The following is a 12,187-nucleotide window of genomic DNA, read 5'->3' as shown; positions in this document are numbered from 1 at the left end:
TGGCCAGTAACTCGAACACTACATCAACACAGGATTGTGGGGTTTTCTCACTGTCCACAAGATCATTTTTATCACCTTTCTTGGAGACCAACAGGGTTGTCTCACTATCTTAAACCTTATCTGCATTACTTTCTCTACCATTGCATAGTGGGGTGCTCTTCTCCAATATTCTGTTTGCATACTACAAGAGAAACAAGCGGACACATCACAAGTTTAGCTTGTAGTATACGAAACTCATTTTGGTAAACTGGTTCAGTAGTAAGGTGGACAGGATAACAGCATGAAACAAACATATATGTATGTACTATGGTCACTGTATTGTCCATATCATTCTAGTTTATGTTCCCTAATCAAGATAGAGACATAGTTCAACTCATATATTTTTAAGACACAGCAGCATAGACAGAATATAAGTGTGAGAAACTACACATCATTGGCAGCACTTGTAATGTGCATCACATGAGAACATAACTGTTTATACAACTTAAACTGAAATCAACATAGAGCAAGAAGTTAGAACAACAATCCAGTTAAAGAAATAGGTTTAAAACATACCTGTTGCGCCATTGGAGTTTCAATTGGATCCTTCAAATTCGAAAGTAGTTGGTATGAGTAAATACAGTGATGCAACAGCAAAGGAGTATGGACCATAGCTATGGAATCTGACCTGAGAACAGTTGCTCTTCTGCTTTAAACATGGAGTTTGGGTTAGCTGTGGTGGTCTTCGTGCTTTGGGCACTGCAGTAGCTTTACAAACTGCTCGTGTGGGGGTACTCTGTGGTGGACATGGTGCTTTGTCAACTATAAGTGGGTTACTATCCACTGGGGTTGCGGTTGGATGGGTTGTAGCTGGTTCTCTGCCCAACGGTGTAAGTGTGCAATCTGGAAGAGTCTCGATTATGTGTGGTGGGGCTAGTTTGTGGGCCAGTACAACCATGGTTCTATCTGCATCGACGGGTAGCACTGTCTTTTGTGAAGAACGGGTTTTTGCTCCCTTAGATACTGCCATCACCCCCTCCAATTCAAATGGCTGATAAACAAGAAAAGAAGTTGAACGTACAGACATTGTATGATAGACAGATGTGGTAATTCACATATATGTTGTCTAACCAAACAGGACAGCATGACACAATTTCACATATATGATGCCTAACTAAACAGGATAGCATGACACAGTTTCAGATATATGATGGATAACTTAACATGATATAATGGCATAATTCAACATATGATGAGTACCTAAACAGGATGACATGACAAAACTATATGATGTCTTTCTAAAATAGGTTGGGATGAAATAATTCACATACATGTTGTCTAAGTATACAGGATGGCATGATATAATTGACATAATTGATTCATATACTAAGCAGCTGGCACTCGCATGTATCATCTCTAAACTAAGCAGATAGAATTTAATATTGTGCATATGCTGTCTAAACTAAGCAATGCAAGACACCATATGCATCATATGAGAAATATAAACATTGCAACTTAGAGCATACACCTCAGGTGGGATATAGGACTGGTCATCTGTCTCTGAATCCTCCTCTGAGGAGCTCCCTGTAACCAGCGAGATATATGCTTCAACAGGTACCATTGCCTGCTCTGAAGACCTTGTTTTCACTCCAGATTTTTCCATAACCGGCTCAAATGGCTGATACACATGAAGAGTAGTTCAATATACACAGATTGTCGACAAATGGAATACGTAATGAAAAAAAGATGGCATGAGACAATTCACATATATGATGCCTGGCTCCATGGCGGTGCATAATTCACATATATGATAACTGGCTGAAAAACATGGCATTGCATAATTCACATATCTGATATAGAAAGCAAACAGGAGGCATTCACACAAAGCATGTCTAATCTAAGCAGATGGCATGGCAATGCAAGACACCATATGCATGATATGAGCAATATAACCCAGCCAAGTTAGAGCATGCACCTCGGGGGAGGGGGGGAATACGACTGTTCATATCTCTCTGAATCCTCCTCTGAGGAGCTATCTGTAACCAGCAAGAAATCTGCATCGACAGGTAGCACTGACTGCTCAGAAGACCTTGTGTTCACTCCAGATTTTCCCATGACCGACTCAAATGGCTGATGCACAGGAAGAGTAGATGAATGTATAAACATTGTTGACAAATGGAATACATTATGGAAAAAATATGGCATGATACAATTCACATATACGATGACTGGCTAAATAGGATGGCATTGCATGATTCACGTATATGATGCCTGGCTAAAGAAGATGGCATTGCATAATTCCCATATACTCCCTCCGTTCCTAAATATTTGTCTTTTTAGAGATTTCAAATGGACTACCACATACGGATGTATATAGACATATTTTAGAGTGTAGATTCACTCATTTTGTTCCGTATGTAGTCACTTGTTGAAATCTCTAAAAAGACAAATATTTAGGAATGGTGGGAGTATGATATAGAAACCAAACAGGTGGCATTCACACAAAGCAAATCTAAACTAAGCTGATGACATATAAGATGTATAATGTAAGCAATGCAAGGCGCCATATGCATGATATGGCCAACATCAGCATGCCAGGTTAGAGCAAACACCTCAGGTGGTAAACAGGCATGGTCGGCTCCTTCCGAATCTCCATCTGAACAGTTATCTTCCTCTGGAATACAATCTGGAAATGCAAGAGGGGGGGGGGCACTTCGCCCACCATGGAGCGGCGTCTGCATGACATTATATTCGCACGCAATGGTATTCTCTTTTTCTCTACATGTTCAGTACGATTGTGTACAATATCTGACATGCATAATAAAAAAATAGTTAGATTTTGTAAGGCCTAAGGGGTGCATGCAAAAATCAAGACTGATGGTAGCAAACGAGTGGATGGATCCAAAACTAATGATACCAGGTAGATTATAGCTTCAGTTTAAAAAGATAGACAATGGATCATCTATTATTTGTTGCCCACCCAACATGAACCACATAGAAGACCCCAGATGAACCAGATAGTAGACAGATACTATTCGTTGCTGGCTCGATATGAGACCCATGGGCAATTCAGAACTCAAGATTGAACGATAAAGTAGCAGGTAATAATAACCGATGTATAACGTAAGCAAACACGAAAGACTGCGATCTCTCTTCCGGAACTGTGTAGTCCTCAGGTTCATCTGCTCAGTCGATGATGGTAATGCAGTTGGCGTGGCTGCCGGCAACGGGGAAGATGATCTGAGGCGGTGAAAGGAAGTCCGCAGGGGGGATCTCTGCTGCAGTGAACGCTTTTGTCGATGGTGCACCTCAGGTGGGGTGGATGACGGCACGGCAGGAGCAGGACATAACACACAGAGTTTTCTTTGACGCCTATCTGAAAATGAAGTAAATCTGTAAGGGCTCCTTAGAATTGGAGGATTCTATAAACGCATGGATAGGAAAAACACAGGAATAGGATAGGAATGCACGTGCAAAACAAAGCATTTGGAAACATAGGATTTCAGTCAACCTGGGTGTTTGGCTCACATGAATTGGAAGAACAGAGGAATGGAGAAACAAAGTGATGTGATGAGTGTACAACCTCTTTGGCATAGGCTTGTGGACCTCAGCATCATTGGGTTGGACGTGCATGATGGTGATGATGCTGGTGTGACTGTCGAAGGCAGGGAAGAAGATCCGAGGCCTCTGGAAACGACGCCGAGGGTACTGCTCCGCTGTGATGGATGGCTCCGTCGTTGGAGCAGCTCCGCTAAGGTGTACGGCGATGAGGCTGAAGCATGACAAGACAGACAACGTTAATCTGAAGTGGGACCCTAATATCATCTGTAATAGATGATGTAAAATACATCACCAAAAAGTGCTAGATGTAAAACGCATCAGCCGCGCCACGGCCGCTCCGACAGATGCTGTAAGTACTGTTCACTCTGAACTTAACTGAAGAAAATGAACATCATAGTTGAAACTGAATTTTACTGTCGAAATTGATTGAACTAGTAACAGAGCATTGCAATAGATGTTTAGGGCGTTCGAGCACTAGTAGCAGAGAAGCAGTGATCTAAATCAGCAGACGCTCGAGCAGGGAACGCACTAGCAGAGAGCAAGTCATGCAGTAGCACCATGAGCGAGTGCTAAAGTAGCAACTCCTGTAGCTACCAGAGGTCATGCAGCAGCAGCAGCAACGCAAGCGAGAGCAAGAGTAGAGCAGCAGCACGAATGAAAGCAGGAGCAGTGCAGCAACGCGACCGACAGCAAGAACAGAGCCACAACTAGTGCCATTGTCGAAGTCGCCGCCGAGGAAGCAACGACATGGGGGAGAGACGCCATGGATGATGTGGCCGGCGACGGCGCCATCGATGGAGACACGCCATGTCTGCTCGGTATCGAGCACCGACAGCCCCGTAAGATCGAATAAAAGATAAAATGCAGCGGTGAGTGCAGAACCTCCTTGGTGGCGCCGAGTTGGCCTCGGCTTCATCGGAGGAATTGGTGAGGGTGCTGCAGTTCCGGTGGGGCAGGTCAAGACGACGCTGTGGGGATTGAGGTGGCGCGATAGACGAGGCGAACGTCGGGGCAGCTCCTTGGAGGTGGAGGACGGGGCGGCTGATCCGGCGGGACGACAAGATCAACAGCAGATCCTCATCCGGTGCGGTGGATGAGGGACAGCGAGCTGTTGCGGTGGACGACGTAGTCGGGGAAGAGTCTCCGGCTGGGCGGCGGTCAGGAGGCCGACGGAGGAGCGTGGGGTTTCGCGGGTTTTGGCGGCCTCGGTGTACGAATGGGGGGCGAAGGGGGAGGGGGGAGCCAAGCTTAGGGACACGCTTGTCCAAAATGTAGGGTAAGTTACCAGCGTACCCCCACCGGTTTTGACACCGCGACGTGGAGCTTCATTTCGGGCTGAGGGGTAGAAGGGGGATTTCGCGTGTCTGGGCTGCGGGAGCGATTTCAGATGAGGAGGGAGTTCTCGCGCGCGTCCAAATTTCGGGATAACAAGGTGCAGCGCAGGTTGAAGAAGCGGGAGTTTCAAAGCAGGTGAGTCAAAAGATACTCGAGCTTGAAAATTTCGGGATAACAAGGTGCGGATTCCTTGTTCGGCAGAACAAACTTAACGTGTAAAAAAACAATTCATACAAGACACAAGAGAGTCATGTCCCCTTTTACTATATTGCTATAGATGCCATTGAAAAAACTACAGGAAAAATGTAAAAAAAAATCGGGAGAACAAGATTACCCTGCACAGTACCAAATTGATTCGCACTTCCCTCAATAACAACAAAAAACAAATCAATTCCCACCAAAGAAAGAGTAATGTCCCTTTTTATATGATTACAAATGCCATGATCTTGAATTTCAATTTTTGAATCCACGTTATGTTGAATTCAAATATATTGTTAGGTGACCTTGCGGTTTAAAATTGATGTAGTCGTACATTTTGATCTTCCATCATATATGAAAATTTTACTCCACCATGTGAACATATATATTATCGTCTACCATATGGACTAAAGTTGAATCAATTTTCCTTATTTGAATACGATTGTTGTCAAGTTATACAATAATTTAAATATTATCTTGATAACAAAAAACATACATATAGCAGTAATCATATTTCACTATGAACTACATGTACCATGCGCTCTCCAATTCAAATATTTGTATCCATTTTATGTTGAATTCAAATCATAGTACATTATTGGTCTAGGTAGCGAGATGTTTGGGATAATCTAAACCCTGTTTTCATACGTATATTTTTTGGCTGAATTGGGACAAGTTTTGGTATAAGCCTCTTGCAAAACCGGAGATTCTCTCAACAAGCCTCGTGGTTCCGAGAGGGAACGTGTCACCTTTGTGTGCGAAACGATATACGCTACCTCCCCCCTGATTTTATTTACAGAGGCAACATAGAACTATACGAGTGCCCTGTTAAATTTTGGAATTATTTTGGGTTCATTTGGCCTTTTTATACATTAATTGAGTTTTTGGACTTTTAATGTGCATAATCTAAATATGAATTGCATGCACATGCTCCGGTGCACCAAAGTGGGTTGAAAAATCACATGTGTGTCCTTGGTTGAATTTCTAGGTCCCATGGAAGAAATGAGAATGAAATTCAAACATCTGAGCATCATGACTCGGCCGAGAACATCGAGAAACTTTGATTTTAAATTCATGTAAATCGAAAACTCGCTTGGAAATCATGAAACTTGGCATGGTGTCATGTCATGGCACTAACATGTTGTGGTAAAAAATTGGGCCGATTTGGAAGCTTGTGGTTCTAAGAGGGAGCGTGCCACCTTTGAGTGTGAAACGATATACGCTGCCCCCCTGAGTTTCTTAACAAAGGCAACATAGAACTACATTAGTGCCCTGTTAAATTTTGGAATTATTCTGGGTTCGTTTGTCATTTTTTATACATTAATTGAGTTTCTGGTCATTTAATGTGCATAAGTCAAATTTGAACTACAAGCACATGTTCTCGTGCACCAAAGTTGGTTGAAAAATCACATTTGTGTCCTCGGGTGAATTTCTAGGTCCCATGCAAGAAATGAGAATAAAATTAAAATATCTGGGCATCGTGGCTCGGCCGAGAACATTGAGAAACTGGGTTTTAAAATTCTTGTAAATCCAAAACACATATGAAAATCATGAAACTTGGCATGGATGTCATGTCATGGTACTACCATGTTGGGGTAAAAAAATTGGCCGAATAGGAACAGATTTTGGTATAAGCTTCTTGCAAACCGAAGCTTCTCTCAAGAAGGCTCGTGGTTCTGAGAGGGAACGTGCCACATTTGAGAGCGAAACGATATACATTGTCCCCCTTGAGTTTATTTACAAAGGAAACATAGAACTACATGAGTGCCCTGTTAATTTTTGGAATTATTCCAGCTTCGTTTGGCCTTATTTACACATTAATTGAGTTTTTGGTCATTTAATGTACATAATTCAAATTTGAACTACAAGCACATGCTCCCGTGCACCAAAGTTGGTTGAAAAATCACATTTGTGCCCTCGGGTGAATTTCTACTCCCTCCTTCCATCTATATAGGTCCTAATGCGTTTTTCGTGGCTAACTTTGACCAAACGTTAGAGCAATAATATATGACATGCAACTTACAGAAAGCATACCTTCAAATTTGTATGTCAAATGAGCTTCCAATAATATAATTTTCATAGTATACATCTCATGTGCTATTAATCTTGTCAATAGTCAAAGGCTGTCTTGAAAAACACATTAAGCCCTATATAGATGGAAGGAGGGAGTAGGTCCCATGCAAAAAATGAGAATAAAATTCAAACATCTGGGCATCGTGGCTCGGTCGATAACATTGAGAAACTTGGTTTTAAAATCATGAAACTTGGCATGGTGTCATGTCATGGTAGTACCATGCCGTGGTAAAAAAATTGGCCGAATAGGAACAACTTTTGGTATAAGCTTCTTGCAAATTGGAGCTTCTCTCAAGAAGGCTCGTGGTTCTGGGAGGGAACGTGTCACCTTTGTGTGCATAATTCAAATTTGAAATACAAGCACATGTTCCAGTGCACCAAAGTTGGTTGAAAAATCACATGTGTGTCCTCGGGCAAATTTCTAGGTTCCATGCAAGAAATGGGAATCAAATTCAAAATTCTGGGCATCATGGCTGGGTTGGAAACATTGAGAAACTTAGTTTTTTAATTCCTGTAAATCCAAAACTCACATGAAAATAATGAAAATTGGCTTGGTGCCATGACATGGCACCAACATGCTGTGGTAAATTTGCAGTCCGATTTGCGAAGGCGCACACATTAACAATCAACAAAGTCATTTTGGAACAAGTGCTGTCATGTTACAATCGGAAACACAAGTATCATTAAAACCGTGGGCGTTCTACTTACTAGTACCATTTATGTGCCGCCATGCGTCCCCATTTTTTATTAGCTAGGAGGCGCCATGCAGGGTAGCTATTTGAGTACGAGAGGCGTGCGATCAGACCCCTGCGCGTGCTTATCGGGAGGAGAGCCCTTTGACCTCCATCTTCCGTCCACCTCTCTCCCAAGGTCTCCATTAATGGCACCCGAGCCTCTGTTTAATGGCGTGGCTATGTCTCACTCGACTGAGATTTAAGAGAGAAAAAAGAAAATCTGAAAGCACAGATCTTGATGTAAGATCCGGCGGACCTATATAGCATCTACTGCGACTTATAGCAAGACTGATGAATATATAAGGACGATTAATTTTTTATTATCAAAGAAGGGCTTGCCCCTTCCGATTTTCATTACTGAAAACCACCACAATCCATAAGAAGTTCAGCACAACTCCAGCCTAACACTAAGGATTAAAAGCTACCAGATTGAAATCGCAACATCCCAAGAGGCCAACAAAGGCCAAACATCTGCGCTAGAACCCAACATTTCACAACCGACGACACAATCCACATCCTAAACCGATTATTACATCAAAAGAAACCAGGAAACTAGTCTCCGCGGCAAGCGGCGATGAGCTCTTTTGTGTCCTCAAGACGCTGCTTGAGAACATCCACGGATTCCTCCACCAGCCTTTGGCGCTCGTTGTGGAGCATGTCATTCTCGTCCATAAGTTTCTTGACGATGATGCAGGTCCTCTTCAACAAGGCACTGGTCTCCTCCTGCTGGTCTACACTTCGGATGATCTTCTCCCTCAGCAGGTTGTGCTCGGCCCGGATCCTCTCATTGCCCTCCCTTAGTTGCCGGATGACGCTGGTAGCCTGTTCAAATGAGGCTTTCATGTCGTCCTGCAACCTCGCCCAGCCGGAGATCTGATCCATCTGGCTATGGACGATCGCATGCATGCACCTGTAACAGTCGTCGCCTGCCCGCGAGAAATTTTCCCAGGCTGCCGCGGCGCGGCGGGACATCTCTGCTGCATCCGTGGCGCAGCGGGGCATCTCTGCTGCTTCCGCGGTGTGGCTGGACCAGTCTGCTGCATCGACGGCGCGGCGGGACCTCTGTGCTGCTACTTCCATGCGGTGGGAGATGTCGGCTGCTCTCGCAGCGAGGCGGGACATCTCTCGTGCTTCCGCTTCCATGCTCGCCTCTCCCTGGTGGCAATCTCTCGACCCAGAACTCACACTGGCCATGGCAGACGCAAGGGAAGGATGCTGAATGACTTGTTTGTTTTTGTGGATGATTAGTTGAGGAGGAATGTGTAGTCATCTTGGCATACTAGTATTTATAACTGAGTACTAATACGCTCCTAAGTGGGAAACCGTTTAGGTTGTGATCGGTGTGAACAGATTTGCAATTTAATATACTCCCCTTTTATAAGGCCCCGCTTTGGAAAGGTGCATGCATGCAACCATTTCATTGGTTGCATTGAAAGCCATTGTTGTTGGTGCCATGGCTGAAAAATTAATATACTTCATGCGTGCTTTTTCATTGGCTGCATGCATGTGAGAGAGTGCATTGGGAGTGAAATGAAAGAATTAATGTGAGCAAATTACTATGAGTATTGGTCTAAGAGAAATTGTCTTTAGGCCTAATAAACTCGGACAGAGGGAGTAGCGTGGTACTAATATGCTCGTAAGTGGGAAACCATTTAGGTTGTGATCGGTGTGAACAGGTTTGCAATTCAATATAGCGTGGTACTAATACGCTCCTAAGTGGGAAACCGTTTAGGTTGTGATTGGTGTGAACAGGTTTGCAATTCAATATAGTGTGGAGTAATTTGCAATTCAAATTTTAGTTTTTCCATTTTATAAGGCTCAATTTGGTTGGTCCCCAACACATGTTCAGATTCCAAGGTGCATTAAATCATTGCATGCAAGTATTAAGAGAAAATTGACCAATGCATGTACTTTATGCATGCATGCATTGCAATTAATGCATTGATAAACATAATTTTTTGAGAAAAAGAAGAGCATTAATTAGGTGCTTTTGCAAACTACAAAAAATATTCCACCACTCACCATCTTGGTTGGCGAGATTTTTGAATTAAGCCCTATAAACCGGAAAGGAGGGAGTACTGCTGTGTACGTGCAATGACTGGCACCGTCGTATACATATCTTACGGTTAATGGGGCGTTCGATAGGAATAGCCGCTTGGCGAGCTCTAGGCTAGTCTGTTTTTCAGACGCATTAAACCTATCTCTCGGGACTTCTCGCACGCACCATCGTGCCACCCACAAAAACTTATACTCTGAGTTTAGTAGTACGTTATACAGGAAGAGAAGAGGTGCACGCACACACTCGTCCTCTCACACACACGTCTGTTTTTTCTCGAAAAGGAGGATCTTGACCCCCGGCCTCTGCATCTGGGAGTCACACACGCATCTGTAGCTACGAATTGTAGTGTTCTCAACCATCCGATTGGCTCTATCATGGATGTACCTATATACTAAAACATGTCTAGATACATCTATATTTTGACAAATGGAAGGCATGCATTGTGGAACAGAGGGAGTGCTTGTCATCAAAATGGATAAAAAGGGACGTATCTAGAACTAAAATACGTCTACATACATCTCCTTGTATCCATTTTGATGACAAGTAGTACTTCTTACCCAAAGGAACTTTATATCCAACAGACACAAAGGGGCTGTTTGGTTTGTGACTAACTTTGCCAAAGATTGCCACACCTAAGGTTAGGCAAGTTTGACCAACTTAGGTGAGTGTTTGGTTCAAGCCACACCTTAGGCAAGCCACACTTGGACCCCACATGGCATACACACAAAAAGTGTGGCAATATTCCCTTAGGCTTGCCAACTTGTGGCTCTTATTTTGATGAACTAACCTTAGTCAAGTTTGGCAAAAATGTGTGGCAAAGTATGGCAATGCTAGTCCTAAAACCAAACAGCCCCAATATATCCGTTCGACTGTTGGAAATTACTGATCTGATGTCGAAGTAATTGCTGCATCGCCACCAAAACCCACCATTTCTTAAGCTAAAGTAGACCAAGGTAATCCCTATATTAGCATATTACTAAGATAAACAGAAGGCACTGTAGAAACATTTAGGACGTGAGCTTGTCAATCTGAATGTGGAGGGACACAAGCTTAGCCCCGGCCAGCAGCTTGGGCGGAACTGTCAAGAAGGTCAGCTCCTGCACGTCGACGTCACCGGGATCCTTGCTGCTTGTCACCTCCATTTCCACCTTGACGGCGTCGGTCGTGCCTTTGGGCTCCCCCGGCGGGCCGTTCGCCCACAGCTTGGCCACGTAGTGCGGCAGTGGGGACGTCCCCGCTCTGATGCAGACGACCGACACGGCGATAGGCGCGCCGATGTCGAGCACGCCACCGACCAAGAAAAACGCGCGGCGGTCCTCCTCCGCGAACAGCAAGAGCCGTGGCTCCGACAGTGGCACTTGCAGCTGGAGCACCTTGCCGTACTGGATCCTGTGCACGGGCATGGGATGCGTGGTGCTGATGTGGTGGTAGAGCGCCGGCGGCGGGCCTTCGTAGCCGCAGACGGGCACGGGGCATTTGCAGGGTGTGAGTGGACACACGCTCTGGTGATCGGCGAGCTTGTGGTAAGTGACGTAGAGCCCATAGCCTTCGTGCGGGTACTCCACCCTCACCGACGAAAAGACGGAGTCCACCGCTGTGTTCCACACGTCGAAGCCACCGTCGCGCTCGCACTTCTGGCACTGCCGCTGGTTCCCGGGGCGCTCGACACGGCAATCCGCGCAGGCCAGGTGCCCTCCCTTGCACTGCAGAAATCAATCGAACAACACATCAATCAAGAAACCTGCACCTTGCTCAATCAGCCGAATGGACACGGTGTATTCGAACCTCATACACTGGGGGCGTCAAGGGGCGGAGGCACAAGGGGCAGTGGAGCACGGTGAGGTCCATCGAGACCTTAGAGAGCTCCATCGGCGGGTCCTGTTCGGTCTGCATGATCTCGCCCTCCTCGTGCACAACCATCTCTCGACTTGGGCCGGGGTATTACAAAGCTTTACCGCCACTGTCGGTGTTCTGGGAACGGGGGTCCCCAGACTTGCCTGCCTGCGGCGTGGCTCAAAGGGGGGCCCAGCACGGCCCATCTTCACCAACACAAACCCAAGACCCTCGCGAGGGGCCAAGCCTCGCGGGGCGGACGACGCGGAGCTTCCTCAGGCACGGCCTCTTCAGGCTGGCTCACGAGGAGGCGGAGAGATCAAGGCGGGGTACCTCACGAGACCAAGACCAGGAGGACTACGAGATGGAGGTCACCGTGGAGCCCAAGACGGCGTCATCACCAGAGCTTTGCGCA

General features: G+C 45.2%; 1 protein-coding gene across 1 annotated transcript; it reads right to left on the bottom strand.

Annotated features, from left to right (window-relative positions):
- Window positions 1-10,946: 10,946 nt before the first annotated feature.
- On the bottom strand, window positions 10,947-11,859 carry LOC125541209 (putative E3 ubiquitin-protein ligase SINA-like 6). The gene is made up of 2 exons (XM_048704671.1): window positions 11,794-11,859; window positions 10,947-11,642 (listed from the first exon to the last, which is right to left on the bottom strand). The coding sequence occupies exons 1-2, from the start codon at window positions 11,857-11,859 to the stop codon at window positions 10,947-10,949; spliced, it is 762 nt and encodes a 253-aa protein (XP_048560628.1).
- Window positions 11,860-12,187: the final 328 nt, after the last annotated feature.

Source organism: Triticum urartu, chromosome 2, assembly GCF_003073215.2.
Source record: "Triticum urartu cultivar G1812 chromosome 2, Tu2.1, whole genome shotgun sequence".
NCBI classification, from domain to species: domain Eukaryota; kingdom Viridiplantae; phylum Streptophyta; class Magnoliopsida; order Poales; family Poaceae; genus Triticum; species Triticum urartu.
This window is presented reverse-complemented; position numbering and strand designations above follow the sequence as displayed.